Source organism: Hibiscus syriacus, unplaced genomic scaffold, assembly GCF_006381635.1.
Source record: "Hibiscus syriacus cultivar Baekdansim isolate YM2019G1 unplaced genomic scaffold, ASM638163v2 tig00110213_pilon, whole genome shotgun sequence".
In the NCBI taxonomy this organism is placed as follows: domain Eukaryota; kingdom Viridiplantae; phylum Streptophyta; class Magnoliopsida; order Malvales; family Malvaceae; genus Hibiscus; species Hibiscus syriacus.
In genome coordinates, this window is record NW_024062630.1 from 2,233,259 (window position 1) to 2,253,811 (window position 20,553).

Consider the following 20,553-nt stretch of genomic DNA (forward strand, 5'->3'; position numbering starts at 1 on the left):
TAATATCTACACATAATATTTATATATATATAATATTATAAACAAAACAAAAAAATATAGAACATAATATTATAAACAAAAATTTTATGAATTTGATTATTATAAACTTTATGGATTTCATTATGATATAGATTTAGACTTTGGTGTCCTTACTTTTAAAATAACATTAATGATGTCAAAAATTTCTAGAGCAAGTGGGTTAAAGCTTTCTATTGACACCTCCCCTCTTCACTAGATTATGAGTTCAATACCCATTAGGAGTAAAATTCATATTCTCCCTTCCCTTGGATAAGAATTGTTAAAAAAAATATCAAATGATAAAATTATTATAATGATCTAATTTTAAAGGAAGTAGAAGAATATTATGGTAGATTTGTTAAATTTGAGGCATTTTCTACTGAAACAAACTCTAGATTTGTGCTCATAATGCAAAAAGTAGAAACAAGTGAAAATTTTGGGATCCAACGACAATCAGTGACTACTGGCGGTGACTGTCGATGGTAAACTTTAGTCGAATTCATGAGTCATATTGACATTTTACCTAAAGTTTATGGGCTAAAATGATATTTCATCTAAAGTTTAAGACTTAAATTAATATGCTATCTAAAGTTTAGAGTTCAAATTAAAAATAATATTATCTTTTAGTAACATATTACTTCATCAAACTAACTTGGGTTAACAACTCAATGATCAAAATATAACAATTGACAATATAAATCATTAAAACATAACCTTTTTTTTTTAATTTAATAGATAAAAATGTACAAATATGAAAGAAAAATATCAATCCAGTAGCTAGCCCTTTGATAATTGTATGTTATTAAATATTTGATTTTAAAATAAAAAAATTAATTAATTGAAATACAAATCCTTCAAATCTTTGTGCAATCTAATTCTAGAGTTTAAATTAATTAGAAAAACAAGTTAAATTCTAGAGTTCTCTTTTCTTTTTCTTTTTTCTTTTTGAATAGTAATTTTAGAGTTTTAGATGAAGTTAAATTGGGAGTTTGCTCTACCTAAATGAGTTTATGAAGGGTAACCTGGCCGCAGTTTTACTTCCACGCTTCGTGCAATTCAGTTATGGCCATCCACAAACGAATCCTTAATCTTAGCTCTCTGGTTCTCGTCTCTTTCTTCGTCATTGCCTCTGCTGAAGTGTTCTTCGAAGAACGCTTCGATGGTATAATTTTCTTTTACGCATTTCCTTCCGTTTTCTACATGCATTCCTTTTGACAAATGAAATAGGGGCTCTACTTTTTGGCTGATTTTGCATATTATTTTGAAACCGCAGATGGATGGGAAAGCCGGTGGGTAAAATCTGACTGGGAGAAAGATGTCAACTTCTCCGGGGAATGGATTCTCACTTCCGGAAAATGGAATGGCGATCCTAACGACAAGGTATCCTACAATACTCATAGCTTGGAATTGATGAAGGTAGCTTTTAACTCCTCTGTTTCAAGCCTTAATAATGGCTTCATGTTTTGTACAGGTATTCAAACTGGTGACATTCACAAGTCACAAGTTCTATGCTATTTCTGCTAAGTTCCCGCAAGCTACAACAAGGCCAAGACTCTAGTATTCCAATTTTCTGTCAAGCATGAGTAGAAGCTTGTTAGTGGTGATGGAGTAATGAGACTGCTTAGTTGTGACATGGACCAGAAGAAATACGGCGGTGAAACTCCTTTCAGGTTTTTTTACGGTTTGCTCTCTAATCGATGCTATTGTAGATTTATTGAGGGTTTACATAAGATTTTATATAAGAGGGATGAATTTATAAAATTTTAATGACTAAAATATATTATAAAATATAAAGAAAATATCTAAATTACGTGAGAGTTTGAAATTTCCAAGGAGGTTACTGATTTCTTGATATGTTGGTTGGGGGCAGCATTTTGTTTGGGCTTATATCTTTGATCGAAGAATAGATGTTATTTTTCGCTACAACGGGAAATACCACTATATCAAAACGGAAGTTCCCTGTGAGACTGACCGACTTACTCATGTTTATACATTTATTCTCCGTCCCGATGCTACATATAGCATTCTTATTGATAATGTTGAGAAACAAAACGGTAGCTTGTACACTGATTGGAATCTTCTCCCACCCAAGAGAATCAAGGATCCCAACTACAAGGGCAAGGGGGAGGCACCAATGATCGACAACCCAGGTTTATTTCTATTTCTTGTGTAGTGTGTTATTTCTTTTTCTTACGAACAACAAATTTTTTAAGTGATTTATTACTGTGTTTTCTTTACTACTATCTTACTTCCATTTTAGACCATAACAAGATAAATGTTTTGTTTTGTCAGGAGAACTCTGGAACATTGTTTGATAATATCTTAGAAGCGGATGATGTTGAGTATGCTAAAGAGCTAGCTGAAGAAACATGGGGCAAGCACAGGGATGTTCGTTAATCTATGTGTTTCCAACTGTTCCTTTTGGCTTCTTCCCCTTTTTTGATTGATTTTGTTGGTTTTTGCAGGCTGAGAAGGCTGCATTTGAGGAAGCAGAGAAAAAGAGAAAGGGGGAGGTAATCAAAATGGTGATGGAAGTGAGTCCAAAAGCAAAGATAATGGTGAGAAAGAGAAAGAGAGAGTTACATGCAAGTAGTTATTTCATTTTTGGCTTCGGTAATGAATTTTCATGATTTGTATGCCTTATTGATCTAATTATTTTGTCCCTTTGCATGCAGGATGGGGTTTAAGGCAATGATCACCTCTATATTTTACTCTTGGGTACGTTTGGTTGGCATGAATCCCTTGAAATTGAGGGAAATTAGAATCCAACTCCACCACTTTCTCATGTTTGGTTCAAGTTTTTCAAGGGAATTGGAATTCCTCATGACTTCAACTTTACATCAAATGAGGGAAAGTGAATTCAATCCAAGAATGGATGGAATTCAATTCCCTTGTTGGAGGGAATTGAAATTTGACTATACTACCCTCATAATCTTTTGGTAACTTATTCATATATTGAATAAAAATATTTTTTTATTATTTCGGGTCGGGTCGGGTGAAACTTTATTTTGGTCGTGTCGGGTCGGTTTTTTTAAGTGTGATATTCAAGTAGGGTCGAGTTCGGGTTTAGGGTGAAAAATACCCGACCCGAAAATATATATAATTTTACCTTATATATTTAGGAATAATTACAATAATATCCCTCTATATATAATTTTTTTCAATTAAGTCACTGTTTTTATTGAATAAAAATAATTTTTTTATTATTTCGGGTCGGGTCGGATTTCTAATTCATATATTGGGATCGGGTGAAACTTTATTTTGTTCGGGTCGGGTTTTTTAAGTGTGATATTCGGGTCGGGTCGGGTTTTTAAAGTGTGCTATTCGGGTCGGGTCGGGTTCGGGTTTAGGGTGAAAAAAACCGGACCCGACCCGAAAAAAATATATAATTTCACCTTATATTTTTAGGAATAATTACAATAATACCCCTCTATATATAATTTTTTCAAGTAAGTCAATGTTTTTATTGAATAAAAGTATTTTTTTTATTATTTCGTGTCTGGTCGGGTTTCTAATTCATATATTGAATAAAAATAGTTTTTGGTATATTTTTTGGTAACTAATTAACATACTCCGATTGGAATGTATTGAAATATTGTTCTATCTTTTGGTAACTTATTAACATATTTTGATTGCGATGATTTTAACTTATAATGTTTATTAGCATGATTTTTATAATTTATTGAAATGAATAATCAATCAATAAAATAAAAATTTAATATTTTTTAATATTTTATAATATATTACTATATGTAAGTTGTAAAACAAACTAAAATAAAGCAAAAAAATAAGAAAGACAATTATGTCATTTTACATTACTGAAATCAAATTCATCTGACATGTCTGCGAACCAAATAGAATATGGAATTGGATTTCAATTCCATATAGATTCCAATTTCTTCACAGATTCTAATTCCCTCAGAAACATTCCAACGAACCAAACGCCACCTTAATTTCGTTCGCACCGGAGAGTGCTCATAAACAAGTTTCTTTTCTCTTTGTTTTAATATTTGTAGGTATAGGGAGTAGAGTAAAAGGAATTAAAGCCCGCATTGCATTATGCATGCAAATGAATTGTGGCTTAATAATTGTTTATTAAATTATATTTTACTCTCAATTTGCATGCAAATGAATTGTGGCTTAATAATTGTTTATTAAATTATATTTTACTCTCAATTTGCATGCAAAGGATGCAAAGGCCGCTTTGGTATATTTTAAAAAATATTCAATTAGAATAATTATTAATTTAATTGAATTAAAATTTATTTACACAATTATAAACTACTTATTCTAATGGATTCAGTTTTAAATCAATTATAATTTTAGTTTAGCTAATTTTAAAATAAAATGAACTACTTTTAATTTGATTAAGATAATTAATTTCAAACTATAAACTATAATTAATTTGAAATTATTAATTAATTTGAATTTTAGTGTATTTTGCGGAAAACAATTGTACAAGTACAGGTTCAATTGCAAAGAACATCAGCAAAGAAGAAGCCGAAGTTTTTATGAATTTATCGTTCATAAACGCAGCTACGTGGTTTTTACCAAAATAAAATTTGAAAAAGAATATATTTTTCGATGAAATACAACTTGGGACCATAAATCGGAGATTAAGTCTAATTTATTTACCTTTCTTAAATCAAGGGTCAAAAGTTGTCATTGTTAAACGGAAATCCCATTTCTAGTCAAATTTTAAACTAATTAAAAGCTTAACGATTTGTTGATTATAACATCAAAAAATTATAACAAAATCTATATTTTTATAATTAAATTTAAATAAAAATATAATTTAAGTTGTTCCTGCAGTATCTTAAACATTAAGTACCTTCGGGCTCCGCTCTAACTGCATAGTAGCAAGCCAAACATTCTTTAGATCACTTAACTTGCAATAAAAGTTTGTCAGTATTGAGTAAAAGAATGTTGATATATCGAAATAATTAAGCTACCTTGTGTTTAAAGTAACTTGCCTTTGATATCTTCAGATTTAATTAACGATTTCAATTATTTATTTCGTATTTGTATCAATATATTTTTATAACAGTTTAAATTAGATGAAAGTTAATTATTTTTAAAGAATGTTGATATATCGAAATAGCTACAGATTTTATAAGAGTGGAACATGAGGAAATTATATAATGGCAACCCCCCTCTGTCGGTTGGGTCCGTCTAAACTGTGATGGACCTATTTCACGTGTCTCATATATCGGAGCGGCTGCGGTGTTATAAGAATTTGATGTATTGACTTTAGCTGCACTCTTTAATTAAAAAAAGTTAATTGTTTTTTATTATGTATAATTTATTTATTTAATTAAAAATTAGATCACCACACCAATAATAATATTTTTTTTTTTTGAGAAAAAATGTTTTAATAATATAGTATTACTAAAAAAATAAGCTTTTGTAGAGAGCCAACTTTGCCATGTCGGCATCAAGTGGTGTAGGCTGATCAAATTGTAGGCATTTTTATACTATATGAGAATGCATTTAAATACAATAAATGGAAATTCAAAGGCTTAGCTAATTATTGTTTTGGGCATTTATATATTTATGAAGTCAGATGGTTTGTTGAGGAATTAAATGACGAAACCCAGTGTGTGTTTAACACAATTCAAGTCAAAATTCCCACATGACACTTTAATATTTATTCCCCCATGCTAGTTGTTTCCCATGTTCCAAAGCTTAATAAACAAGCAAAAAACAGCTTTAATTAATGTAAGCTTGTTTTGTCTTCAAATTGGTCCACACTCATCAATTCCATTGGAATAACAGGTCCAATTATTTGTGCTAGTTTATATTATCAAATTTCCATATTCGGTTATATATTTTGTCGGGTTGTATGCTAGCTGGTCACTTATTTTTGAAGGTATTTGCTGAGCAATAAAAGATGTTCAAAAGTCCCACATTGTTTATCTTGCGTATTGATTTTCAGTTGCACCTTTGGTAGAATGTTAATTAATGACCTGTGCTCCAATTTAAGTGGGATTAGCATGTGATTAGTCCTTGTTAAATTCATTTTGAGTTACGGTTCCATTGTTTCGGAAAACTGGAAGAGAGCTCATCAGCGTTAATTAATGGAGGAGATTCTTCAGATTTTCATGCATGACAAAGTACATGGATGCATGTACACATGATGAATTCAGAATAAAATATTAGGGGTCAAATATAAATAACATTTAATGAGGGGTTAGGTTCTTTTATTCAGTCATCAATTCAAAATTTAAACACATAATAACTTTAAAAAACAAGGAGATGAGAGTTAGAACTTAAAAAATGTTGATAGTGACTTAAAAAGTATTTGAATCAAAAAATTAAGAATTAATGTAAAAATAAGTTCTCAAATTATATCCTAAGTTAACTTTAAGTGCCTAAAAAATTTTCATTAAAAATAGGTGCATAACGTTTTCTCCGTTACAGTTTTAGATATTTACGCTATAACAGTCATTAAATTCAACCGTTATTTGACACGTGTCACTGTTATAAATGTAAAGTAACCTAAAGTTCAATTTACCTAATTTCAAACTAATAGGGACTGAAAAGAAAATCAACCCAAAAGATTGGTTAGATAAAGCTTAATAAGCTATGCAAAGCAAATGAATAACTTATAAAAGATTTATTGTTATGTATTGATTCACATCCTAATTGATAATTAAAATTACATTTTTTGTATAATTTAGTTGCTTAAGATTACTTGGTAATCAAGTTTATTTAGGTAAGAATTCTTGTGGAATAAGATTTTTTTGATGATCAAGTATTTGACACTATAAACATAGAGTATGCATTTAAACCTTCAAACTATGAAAGAAACTTTAGAGAGATATAACCATTTTGTGATCTCTATTTAAGAGATGGATTTTGTATGGATATTCAAAGAGTTTTGGTGATACATTTGTTTTTGCAATATACCAGGTGTTTTGAGACAAAAAAATTATGTGTATTTGAATTATTTGTTATTTATATGTTTATAATGAAATTTTCTCTCGTCTGTAGAGAAAGATAAAATTAAATATCTTATGTGCAATTTATTTCAAGTTTATTTCACTTTGATTATTCTTTTCTTATAAATTCTATGATTTGAGTTATCAAGAGTGTCATGCATCTTAAAACTTCAAATCCTTTGATTTAAACGAAAGAATTACCATAAACCAAATAAGTTGAAAATATTTTTCTAAATAAATAAGTTAGAAAATATAAATGCAAATGTAAAATAATTTATATGAAATTGGAGTTATAAAGTTTTAATATTATAAAAATGAATATGAAGTATAAATCAAGAGTTTGCACACTAAAATCACATGAAAATTCCCTAAAACATGTATGCCCACTAGAAATGAATAGGACTATACTTTGAATCAATTGTTTCTGAAATTTATATGTATACTCACACAAAATATATATAGTAACTTATGCACCGAAAATATAATTTCAAACGAAGAAATTTATTAAGCTCAATAATATGCAACTATTCTACTATACTACATAGAGTAATGACACAATTTCAAACACTTAACATGATTTATGGAGTAGAATTCATAAGTTGAACCCACCTGATAGGCTAGTTGCTACCTTAGCATATTCATAATTATAGATGAACAATATACAAGTCATATCGTGTTCATAAGTTATGATAAATTATATCATTAAAATAATCTCGTGCTTAAATCAGACTATTTACTCGTTGATCATTGTGCTTATTAATATCGCAAATTCAGATAATTTCACATAATGCATGTAACCCTCTAGACCCGGTCAATGCATTACGAACAGATCTAGCAGATTACGATAAAATTTTTCCAAAATATTTTTCAATAGTTTAAAACCATATTACGAATAAACATATTTAAATGATAACATTAAAGTTCAATTCCAGTAAATTAAAGTCGTAAGGACTAAGTAAAATAAAATATTCCATAATCAGTATCAAAACAAATCTAACATCGGTAGCAGAAGCAACATACGTCGTAAAACGAGTATTTTCGAAATAGAAGCACATGTCACCCAAAATAAATGCAACTCGGAAGATAAAATACATTACAACAAAATAATATTGTACGAATGTGTCGATCCTCTAAGTGTCAAGTTCGGGTTGCCTATCAAATAGTATCTAACAGGGAAAAGTTTGGGGGAGTGAGCTAGGGAGCTCAGTGTGTTCCAGCAGTGCAAACTAAAAACATACAATTAAGGGAAAATGATACTAGAGTTGTAGTTTAAAATACAGAACAACCCTCTAAATGTACATCATGTAGGGACTTAGGCCCAAAGGGCGTAGGTGCCAACCTAAGGGAGTACTTTGGGTCCATAAGGTCTTATCCTAGTTGAAGCATAGGTGCCTACATGAGGGTGCGCCCTCAGGCCCATAAGGACTTACCTAATGCACATAATAGAGGAGTCACCCTAAAAAAGTACCTTAGGGTCCATAAGGTCTTACCACTAGGCCCATTGGGCCTAGAAGCCCACCTAAGAGTCACCTTAGGTCCATAAGGAATTACCAGCTTGATCGGTGCTGAACATGTATGAGGAATTACCAGTTTGATCGGAGTTGAACCTACAGAGACTTCATACTAGATTCCAGAGTAATCTGAAAAGAGTAGTTTTCAAACAGTACCTAACAGTAGCAAGAAAATCAGAGTTCCAACATATATCAATTCAGTAAAAACAGTAACTAGAGAACATGAATCAGACGAGAAAGCTTAAAACTTCAGTAAATAAGAAATCAGGCTTGAACATATAAATCATGGGAAATTAAATCAGACCAGCTAGCAATATTGCAAATCAAGTAAAATAGTCATGTACACATGATATTTCAAACAGGTATTTAAAACTGATACATATGTAGCACACAAGGAACACACCTCGTAAAAAGAATCAGTCCGGGAGATCTTTGGAGAATTGGTCTCGCTACGAACAAAAGTAGTACACCACCCTAAATCAAACCAGAACAGACGACTCAAGAGGTCGGACGGAATGAGAGGAGTTGGGCCGAGCAATCGAATGGTCAGGAGAATCACGGGTACTATCATAATCAGAGTTGTAAATCAGTCATTGAACTTTCCAAAATTCTCCTTAACCAATCTATTTAAATTAACTATGCAACTACGGGTTCGAAGGTCGATTTGAAGGCTTTCGAGTTAGAATTTGGTAAAACGAACTTCGAATTCGAACTCAGGACGTCGAAAAACATAAAATAGGAGTTTTCAGAAAATTTTGACTTTTTGGTCAAAGTCAAAGACAACGAGTCTGGTCGACAGTCAACGGGCAGGTCAACGGTCATCTCAAAGTCAACGGGTTAGACCGGTTCGGGTTAACTCGGGTCAGTTCGAGTTGACCGAACATTTCACGAGCAACCAAACACAAAAACGACCCAAATCAACATATTATCAATCCAAAACACAATGAAAATAATCAAATAAAGCGATCGGAAGATTACCCACAGTGAACAATGAGGCAATGATCCCCAACCGAGTTTTGGTCGAAACCACCTAGGGAGCACAACGATGGTAGGCGTGAGGCGAAACGCTAACTGTATCAGTTTGAAATGCGACGAACAACAAAGAAAACCTTTGGTTTTTTGAAGAGCCTTCAAACGTTTCTCCCGACGAACGACTAGGTATTTCAATGAATGACCGGCTGTGCTTGGATCGGAGCGAGGCGTCACTTCTATAGGTGTCGGCGATGTCTCTCATCGACAAGTGACAGCCGAGATCGACGATTGAGGAGCCAAACGAGTTTCTCCTTCTTCGCGACGAACGGTGGCCGATTTGGAGTCGATGATGATTAAAGTTTGGACGAGGAACGACGCCAGCTCGGTTGACAGTGGCGATGCACTCCACTGCTGGACGAAGACGGTTGGTCGACGATGGGGTGACGGGAATGGTTTTTGTATCAACGAGTTTCTCCTTCTTCACGACGAACGGTGGCCGATTTGGAGTCAATGATGATTTTGGTTTTTGGGTATTTTTTTAACCTAAACCATAAAGTATATTTTTATTAAATTAAACATCATTAGTGACCTAGGCTATGTGGCTAAGGCATTTATGGTTATCCCTTAGGTAGGTCATAGGTTCAAACCAATTCAACCACTAATTAACCTATATTTTTTTCTATTGACCAACAAAGGGTAAATTTAGGGTCAAATCCCAGAACTTCCTATATATTTGAAATTGTCCCAAAAATCTTCAGAATTATCAATTTTGGTCGCTTGTTTAAATTAAATAAATTATATATTTTTTAAATTAAAATTTGAGATATGACAATGCATAATTGTTTAATTCACAATAAAATATAGAGTGATCGTGATGTTTTCTCGATCATCATATATGGAAGTTAAATTATATTATGAAATCATGTGTTTGTAATGTTTCTTCGATCAACTTGATCATTAATTAATCATACATCTTCATATATGTCACGCAAAAAATAATATTAACTAAATTAAACTTAATAAATCACAAATTATAACATCAATTTATTTTGAAAATACATTTACTGTTGACATCAATTTATTTTGAAAATACATTTACTGTTGACATCATTTTAATAACTTGTAATGTCCAAATAAATATATATATATATAATTGCTCATTGTAATAATGACAGAAAACCCAATACTGAATTTGTCAGATTTATTTAGATCTAAGATTTAATATGGCTGACATGTGAAGGAAATAAAAACAAAAGTAGATAAAGAAATGAAACTAAGATTAAGTTGGGAATCGTAGTTGAAATTAGTTAAAGAAAAGAAGAAATATCTATTACAAGGTCTTCAAGAGAAAAGGAATAGGAATACTTTGCTATCTACTCAGATTGTCCTTTTTTGTTACTTTTTTATGATTAAATCACCATCAACATCCAAACAGGCTTTTCAACGCTTGGGTGTTGTTCTTGAATTATACTAACATTTTTCTAAAATTTAAGTGTCTTCAACGTTCAACCCATTACTTAGAGCATGAATTCCTGTCTTTCTGAGATGAGAGTATAGCATCAATGGCTTCCCTAACTTGAGAAATATCAGGAGCTTTCCCCCCTTCAACTGGCCAAAATTCATCTGTTGCCAACACCTTCACTTGCAACTGAAGAAATTTCACATAGCTAATTGCTTTCTCCAGCATGGTAACCAGATCAACCTGTGAAATCAACATTAACATACATATCATTTCCACCTTTTACCATAAACGCAAAATATCGGTTTCAGTAGTAATAATTTGCTTACCTTGGAGCCATTAGGTACCAGTTCTTGTAGTATCTTCAACCGCTCACTGATCCTCTCACGTCGATTCTGGATATTGAAATTTGAAACAATCTCTCCATGTTAAATTTTCATCCTTGATTTTGCTTTAGTTCGCAGTCGAAATTGAATCAAGTTTACTTAAAGATGCAAATGAACAAACCTTGGCTGCAATACTCTGGGGGTCCTTTGATGGACCGGACTTGGTTTTCGCCTTCTTAGCTTCTTTGCTGCATTGTTTCTTCAAAGCTTGATTACCGTCTCCCTATAGAACTCCAATTACATCAGCATTAAAATCAGTGGCTATGTTATATGGATTGACTGTTAATTACTACTAGGATTGAACGGAAAAGGACGGTACCGTATTCGGACGCTTGACGCCAGCTGAGTCGGGTGATCGTAATTCGGTGATGCTATCAGCAACCACTGCTACCTCAGAGTACAACCAATCTCCATTGTTTTCTTTTGTTATGGAACTAAAATTGCTAGCAGTTTCAAAGCAGCTGAAATCTCCCACCGAGCGAGGGTCGACACCGCTCTTTGTATTCATCGGATTCCATTCGTAATTCTGATTCAAACTGCCTTCCCTCATGGAGTAATCTTCTTTATGACCATTGGCGTTCAAGTAAGTACTTTGCAGAGCCTTCTCATTTTGCTCAAAGCTAAGCAGAGATCCATAAGTAGTCCCATGAACGTATCCATCATACACTGAACCTTTGAAGTTTATCAAAGAATGAACTTCTTCGGGAGGCTGGAACATGAAACCGTCGGAATCGCCACTGCCCGGAGACGAAAACGACGAAGAACTAGTCATCGGAAAGTTCTTGACAATCACACCAGGCTTTTCCAAGTCAACTCTGTCATCAAATTTGTAAGGCTCAGAGGATTGAAGTGAGCAGATAGGGTCCTTGGCAAGTGCCATTAAGAGAGTGAAAAAATGAGGTTGAACATGAAAGAATGCTTCCCTACAAGCCCTATATATATATGTAGAGATTGAAACTATAGACTAAATATTAAATTACAACTAAAGATGGGATTGAAAATATTTGTTTATTTGTTTCCTTATCGGAACAAGAAACCTGCATATTAAAATATTGGAGCTATTGCATAGATGTAATGAACTAGCAATTGAATATATATATATATATATATATATATGCATAGTGATAGTTAGCTGGCGGAGGGTTGATCGAAGAAGATTAAAGGAATACAATGAGAGAGAGAGAGTGAAAAGAATGGTGAAAGCAGCATAACGGTCGGCGGATTTTTCTCCATCCCCACGTCTCTCAGATTCCCATATTTTGTTATGCAGTTAACTTCACACACTGTATGAAGAGAAGCTTGACGCTGCTTCCTACGTTCTTTCCTTCTACTTGTGCATGTGAGTTTTCTACTGTTTTCATTGTTCATGCTGCCTTGTATGTCAATCATGGAAGGAACCATTGGCAATTCCTAGCACTTGACACTTTCATTGATTATTTGGCATAGATTTGGTTAGAGTATCTAGGGGTGTAAATGAGCAGAACATTCAATTAGTTGTTAGTAAACCATTTGTATAATGTTCATTTATTAAACTAAATAAAGAACAAATTTTTTATGTGCGTTTAATAAATAAATGAAGAAATAGGTGTGTTCAGTTTATTTATATTCACAAATAAATTCGTTTATCGACTCGTTTATTTATGTTTATAAGCTTGTTTAAAAAGGATAGAGAAAGAAACTTAAAGGGTTTATGAACATCAACTATAAGGCTAACGCTAATTAAGGGAACTTTTAATTATTGGAATAAAACAGAAACATATGGTGCATTTATTGCGGTAAATGAGATGGAAGAAGGTTAATCTAATTGTATCCATTATTAATGTGTAAAAATCTTTTGGGAACCCAATGCAAATCCTTCTCCACATGTTTTGTTTGATGGTCTAGGGAAGATGCAAAGCTGGCCCTTGGGAAAAATAAGAGCCATTCCATGGTTTTAGGAGCACTGTTTGGTGTACTTATACCATGAATTCCAAACCCTGTGTTTTGAATATAATCCACATGAATCAGCTAAAAGATTATTTTAAGTAAATCACGGAAACAATTTACATCAATGTGATATAGCTGTCTCGTACAATACAATTAATTATAAATGTTAAGATTAGGATTTAAAACCCGTTTCATGAACCTACTAAATCCAAATTAATTAAAACACGGTTCACAATTTAACTACCAACAACTTCTATCAATCGAACAAAATGAGAATCAGTTGGGGATTGAAAGCCAAAAGAAATAAGGAATTAAAATATTTTAGCCAGATCTTTCTTTAGCCCACGGTTGGCAGCTGTGAAATCAATGTACTCCTCACGAGAAATGTACCCATCTCCGTTGGTATCGATCTCCGACATCATCGACCTAACTTCTTCCTCCGTGACGCACCCGAACATCTGCAATGCATCTCCCAGCTCCGATGCCGATATTCTGCCGTCCCCGTTTGCAGATGTAATCGAAGCTAGCCTTCTCTTCACCATCCATTGATTTTCTACCCTTGGTTTTTTAAACGATGAATTTTTAACATGCAAAAGTAAAAGTCGGGGTGTTCTTAAAGGAAACGGGGAATCTTGCACTATGAACGGATCACCTGTAAAAGTGTTGGTAACATCCAACAGTTTTTACTGAATTAAAGGTAAAATATGGAAGACGTGTCTAGATCTTAGGTAATTATGGAAGGATAAAATTTAACCAAGAGACCCAGTCAATTAAATACAACATAAATTGTTGGGTGGGTCAAGATATCAAACATTTTATATCTTCTTATAGTTATCATATTAATATTATATCCAAAATAATTGTATGTGATTAAGAATATTTTAAATGAAGATTTTATTTAATTAAATTAGTTAAAATTTTACATAAAAAGAAAAGTATTCTATTCTTAAATAAAAGATAAACACTTCATTGAATATATTATATTTGTTAAATTGAGCATGCTACACTATTTCACCTCTCGTTTGGTATGGTATATAAAATATACAAAATTTTCACATTATTAAAGAACTACGATCGATTTTTAAAGAAATATTATCTTATAATTATTTCAAACCATTCAAAAAACAACTACAGTCGATACTGTAATGAAACAAGATCGGCTCAAACTATAATTTTGATATTTCTGTTTTCTATGGTTTGGTGTGTTAAAATTACTATTTAATTAAAGTACATGTAAATAGATTCTTTTTTTATATATTTATTATTTATATTTACATTACTTTATATTTATTATCTATTTTATAAGGATTAAAACCTTTATCATCAGCAAATTTCAGTTTTAATTTTTATATACACAAATATTCAATATATGATTCCAAATTCATACCTTAATTCTAGAGAAAAAAATTACGGATAATAGATTTATTCAAACTTTTAACTCGATTTAAGCATTCAAATTCAAAACAAAATTAAGGTCAAGTATCCGATCAAATCGAGTAAAAAAAATTTTAAGATAATCGAGTTGATAAACCTTATTTTGCCATCAAAATTCAATTTTAATTTTCTCAAATCAAGAAAAGTCAAATAATTTGAAAAAAGCTAAATAAAATAAATTTATTCGATTTCGATTAAAAATATGAAATTAAAATTTTATTCACCGCTAAAGCTCAAGTGTGAAGGATTCAAGGAATTTGATGTATCCTTCAGTGTAGAGAGCAGAAAAACCAGTGGGTCCTCCACTCAATAAACGGATTTAAAGCATCATACATACAATACATACTGGGAAAGAGAGAACTCAAAATTAAAAGGCAGGAGGCTTTCCATTATTATGAGACTTTTCATCATATGGAAGATCGGAACAGCTATAAGTACATCGATGAAGGTAACGGTGAGGATAAAATATTACCAGGGCATATGCGGATCGTTTCATGCCTCCTGGTCGTTGATAGAGATGTAGGCACGGAACTTTCAAGTCACCTAATTACAGAGTCTGGGAAGAAAACTTATGCTACATTTTTTATAATAGCATCACAAACAGCTTCTCTAGTTGGCAAGGCAGGAATCGCACCCCTTTCTGTCACGGTCAATGCACCGCAAGCATTAGAAAACAACAGAGCATCCCTCAATCGATCCTCATCCTGCAAGATTACACGGTCCCTTACGACTTGATTGAACATTTTGTACTGCATTCTTGAGGAGAGAATGAAAGAATTCTTGTTCACAATGCCTATACTCGACTCATGAATCTTTCAGGAAAAATATGAATGGAAATAAAACGGAACTATCTGAAAATTAAAAGGCCGATACCTGAAGCAAGGAAAGATCAGAAGCTAGTTGTGATAATATTCCAGCTACAAAAGCATCCCCGGCACCAGTGGTGTCTACAGCTTCACCAAGCCCTTGACTCTCCCACTGAATTCCTGGAAAATGTGATTCATTTCTTATTATAGTTATCGTGTCGTTTAAGCTTCAGAACGAGATTCGGGAAACCGTAGGAACAAGTATTCGTTGAGACTAACGAAATGACTAAATCTCTTTGTAAGAGATTAAATTATCAGATGAAGAGCACTTGATCATCAAACTCATTTTCATTGTGCACAAAGTTCCAAGACTCAGCAACATCGGACTAAAGATATCCAAGCATGTATAGGGTAGTCATCTTTGACATCAAACTAAAAGATCTACTTGTTTTTGTCCACTCTGAAAAGCAAGAATCTAAAATAGGAATGGATATGAAGCATGTTTTAAGCAATTCCTACCCCATTCTTATTTTTCATCCACAGGGGCAACTCCAGTCATCACTGCTCTGAACAGTCCAGACATCCAGATAACTCGCACTCAGAAAGGGGAAAAAATGTCATAGAAACATATCTAGAGAATTTACCTTAGTGTAATAACGGCAACCTTGCGGGCCCTCCGTAACTATAAGCAATTTCAGATTTGGTTGGAATAATTTACGAACAGCATCATCATCATATGGATCTTCTCTTGTGTTAAAAAAGAAATCTCTTCTTCGCTTATCTGAAATTCACTCATTAATGGAGACCATCGATATAGATACAGTACTCTCCGTTTACTTTGTGCATTGCACTCTACGTCTCTTTAAATCATCTGCTTTATAAGATCATTACCTTGATAATATCGGCAGTATCCCAAACGCTCATAATTCCTTCCCTGGCACTCTCTGCAGAGAGCCACAATGGCAGCCTAAGGTTGGGATCATAGGACAGAACAACACCTGCATCTTTTGCGGCTTTTGCTGCAGCAACGTGAGCTGACTTGCATGGTTCAGTATTATAGAACCATAATGAAAAATGGTTGCCTGCCAATTGATGAAGATATATAATTCGAACCACATAAACCAGAAGTTACGATAAAAGAAACAAAATTGGTAAAAACAATGGGGACTATACAGCAATTATACAAGAACCAACACCTTTCCAGTGAAGCAGTGCCTTAGAGAAATATAAGAGCTCAACATGGTGAATCTTAAAGCTGAAAAAATATAAGATGCAAAGGAAATTACTTGAAAAACTTATCAACTGATCTATCATAATAAAAAGGTTCAAAATTGAGTATCATTTTGAATGTTTGTTTATTTGAATTAGTGAAAATCACTACGCAACTCCAAACGGCATTATATATGCAATTTCTCACTCTATAACTATTATACCTAGAGGATCATTGGTACTATCTGTTTGCATATATATTTTCACTGTGTTTTTACTGTTATTTAATCAACAGTTATAGAGGCATCATACCTTTGTAATCAAATCAAAATCAAGTTCGTTTTCTTGGAGCAACATATCAGCACTAGGATTACGATAAAACATGAACTCACGTTCCCCATCAGTCCTTAGTGTTACAAATGCTAAAGCAGTTCGTGCACCAGGATCAAAACGCATCCCTTCACAGTTGACATTATTTTCCTTTAATATGTTAGCAAGCATGTATCCAAATTCATCCTCACCAACCTGTCCACGTCACATAATAATTGAAGCTAAGAAAATATATAAATTAAAACATCATTCTTTTTTCAACCTCAACTTTGGTACTATGTTAAGCATCCAACCTTAAACCAATTGGTAAAAGGGGCCTAACTTGAATAATATCACTTAAAACAGAGAATTTTTTTTATCAAGGTAGAGCAACCAAATTTCATAGCACAGAAGTAATATTAATAAGCTGAGGATGCTATGAGAAATTTTGACACTAAACTAGGAAAATGTAAGCATGAATGAGATGTGTTAATATCATGTTCAACAAGCAAGAACAATACATATATCGGAGATATTTTACGCAAAGACCAAAGGTTTTTAAACAGAATCCTATAATACCAACGATGAAGATTCATTAGAGAACAAGTTAAGTTATAGAAATGAAAATCTGACAGAACGGAGCACCATCACAAATTTTATAACCTAAATAACAAAAGAAATGAAAATACATTCAAAAAAGTACCTTCCCAATAAAAGCTGATGAGCCACCAAGACGAGCTATGCCAACAGTGACATTAGCTGGTGCACCTCCAGGAGCCTTCTTAAATGCAGGAGATTCTGACAATGAAAGCCCACTGATAGTTGGGACAAAATCTATCAGCATTTCCCCAAAACAAACCACAAGTGAAGAATCCTTTATTTCAGGTAATCCATCAACAGGAAGGGCTTTTCCTAAAATAAATATGGCAAAGATAATGATTAGTTGTGGAAAGTGAGAGTACGAGACATACAGAAAAATATATACTGCGTAATTGCAATCCGCAAAAAAAGAAAAATATGATTGTATTAATAAAAAAAATAACGTTTAATATCATTTTTCATGAGTCCAGCTTTATTTCTAAGTTGAAGAGTTTGGTCAAGTTCAAAATTTAATATGTGGCATTCAACCATACAACCAGAGTCAAGATGCCCTCAATATAGCTCGATTTTCTATAGAAAATAATATACATCAAGGCACCGCAAATTATAATGCCCTCCCAGTATTATATTAACAGAATAAAAGGGTCGCCTATGGAAACAATGAACAGCTTGATTTGATTTCTTAGTTATCACAGTGATATTATCATTAAAGATTTCATGGTGATGATCACTGAAAGAGCCGAGGCTGGATAAAATGGAGTTTATAACCAACTGACAACGAATATTCATAAAAATTAATCTAAGATTATCATATAATACTGTAGCATTTAGTAAATAATTAAAGGTTAATTTAACAAAAACATGATTTCATGAGTTATCTTACCAACTGATTGAGAAATTTGAGCAAATGAAATGGAGTTCATAACTAGATGACAATTAATCTATGATGATAATAAAGTAAACAGTTAAATGTTAATGCAACAAAAACATGATTCTTAACTATGCCATTTTATTCTATCCTATCTTTTTCCGGAATCACCCTAATGCCACATCCACATTTAATGGGATATGTATTGATGCTTCAAATTATTAAATTAAAGAGAACATCAAACACTAAGATTTTTAGCAGCTTGATTTTTAAGATATAATGACAATTAACCACGAACTTGACACATTAGATTATTCATTTACGTCATTCAACTTCAAACTTACTATACTCCGCGCTCTTTTACAAAATGCTTTCTATTAATGAGCTTAAAGATCAAATCAGGTCTTATACATTAAGAATGTAGTGGGTGCTGATGTTCTTCATTCATAATTCAAGATATATATTTTTTTTCTCATCCGATAAAGTTGTACAGGAGCAGGTATAAATTCAACAAAGGGATGATTTATAAGTTTTTTCACTTCTAAGGTATTCAAGATGTGCTTTATTTAATATGTATTGCTTTGGTCCTTGATCTTTTGAAAACTTGATGATGAAGAACACTAATAAGCTAGCCTTAAGCTGTCCCGCCTTACTTGAACTATGCTTCTGATACATCCTCTTTTCCCTCTAAATTTAACAATTTTTAAAAATAAAAACATCCCTAAAAATGGCATCGGTCAACTCATCATATTCAGATAATCATAGTTTGCAAAGAACACATCAATAGCAGGCAAATGCTCTACGAAAGAGTAGACAAATACGGTTCTGAAGACAATCATATGGGTTTTACCCATCCTAGAAACAAAATTCTATGACTTCAAATCATTCTAAAATGGTTTACCTAACCAAAAACCAATTATTTATTGTACATGAAATGTGCACAATGCCACATTTGTGGAGTTTTTAAACTCCACTGGTATGTACGAAATAACAATCCCTTAAACATTTTAAACAACCACATGAACTCCTAATTATCCTTGAATCATTCCCATCCAACTAGCCAAATAGCAATAGTCATGTTTCTTGGTAACTTGCATTCCTTAATAAGGTAAGCAAATAAATTTCAAAACCTCCAACTTTCTTGATAGTAGACAAATATTTCAAATCGTTTACAACTTTCTCAATTAAGTTGGAGAATCCATAATCCATGTTTTCCACATTTCCAACTTTAGCTAATAACTTTCCCCCCTTGGATCATATTGAAACTTGAGTAGTAAGACAGAAAATAATACATTTTCCAAACTTGAATGCTCCATAAACTACCGCAACAACTATAAAAATAAAATCCACATCACTCAAAATAACCAAGATTGCCCTTAGCATTAATGTCGAAAACAAAGCTAATCACGTCATGTAAAACAAATTTGAATAAAAAAGGAGCAGTCTAGCTATCCTAAATGAAACTTACATGGGAATAAAAAATGTAAAAAGAAAGTTATGAGTACCTTGGACATGAAACCTAGGAGTAGAACGCTGAAAACATGGAGGGGAATAAAACCCAGGATCTGTAACCTTGCCACTACCCATTTTTAGTTTTTTACCGATTTATGAAATGGGTAAGATGTCAGACTACCAATAACAGCGAGAGGAGGTTGAGTGAAGAGTAGACATCGTAAATTATAATTTAAAACAATGGAAATGATTGAATTTGAGAGGATGAAGAATGGGAGAGAAATGGATTTGGAAAGGATTCAACAAGATCAAATATTTCGACTGATGTTTGATTTGCTGCTGTTCTTGTAAGAGCCCAGATTTTATTTGGAAAAAGAATCCAATTCCTTTTAGTGAAAAACAATTTTTTGAACCTCTCAGCTTGTAACTTTTAACTTTTTAAACAATTAATAAGCTATCCATGGAAAATATCATTGCTTTTCCTTCTCTTCCTTTTCCTGGGAATGAGTGGGTAAATAATACAAAATATACGTGTCTCCATTTTGCTGGTGTAATCCGAAATTCCGAATACTTACACATAAAATTCAGTTTTTATTCATCTAAACAGAACATAAATCTATGTGAACGAACTGGATAAAGAATATGGCCTTGCTGTGCCTTGA

The 20,553-nt window shown here is 32.7% G+C and overlaps 1 protein-coding gene and 2 pseudogenes across 1 annotated transcript; 1 reads left to right on the forward strand and 2 right to left on the reverse strand.

The window, feature by feature from the left end:
* The first annotated feature begins 1,080 nt into the window (after nt 1-1,080).
* On the forward strand, nt 1,081-2,705 carry LOC120113724 (annotated as a pseudogene).
* An 8,133-nt stretch (nt 2,706-10,838) lies between these two features.
* Nucleotides 10,839-12,282, reverse strand: LOC120113725 (putative transcription factor bHLH086). Its single transcript, XM_039134777.1, has 4 exons — nt 11,607-12,282; nt 11,409-11,510; nt 11,231-11,296; nt 10,839-11,144 (listed from the first exon to the last, which is right to left on the reverse strand). Exons 1-4 carry the CDS (start codon nt 12,165-12,167, stop codon nt 10,956-10,958), a joined length of 918 nt encoding a protein of 305 aa, XP_038990708.1. The 5' UTR covers nt 12,168-12,282; the 3' UTR covers nt 10,839-10,955.
* A 2,809-nt stretch (nt 12,283-15,091) lies between these two features.
* Nucleotides 15,092-20,091, reverse strand: LOC120113944 (annotated as a pseudogene).
* Between the last annotated feature and the right edge of the window lie 462 nt (nt 20,092-20,553).

What these genes read in the sequence shown, in the direction of transcription:
- LOC120113725 (XM_039134777.1), bottom strand. Translation starts at nt 12,167, where the DNA reads ATGGCACTTGCCAAGGACCCTATCTGCTCACTTCAATCCTCTGAGCCT. An exon ending in GCGTCAAGCGTCCGAATACG is followed by an intron (nt 11,511 to 11,606) that starts GTACCGTCCTTT and finishes GGAGTTCTATAG; the next exon opens with GGAGACGGTAATCAAGCTTT. An exon ending in TGGTACCTAATGGCTCCAAG is followed by an intron (nt 11,145 to 11,230) that starts GTAAGCAAATTA and finishes TTGATTTCACAG; the next exon opens with GTTGATCTGGTTACCATGCT.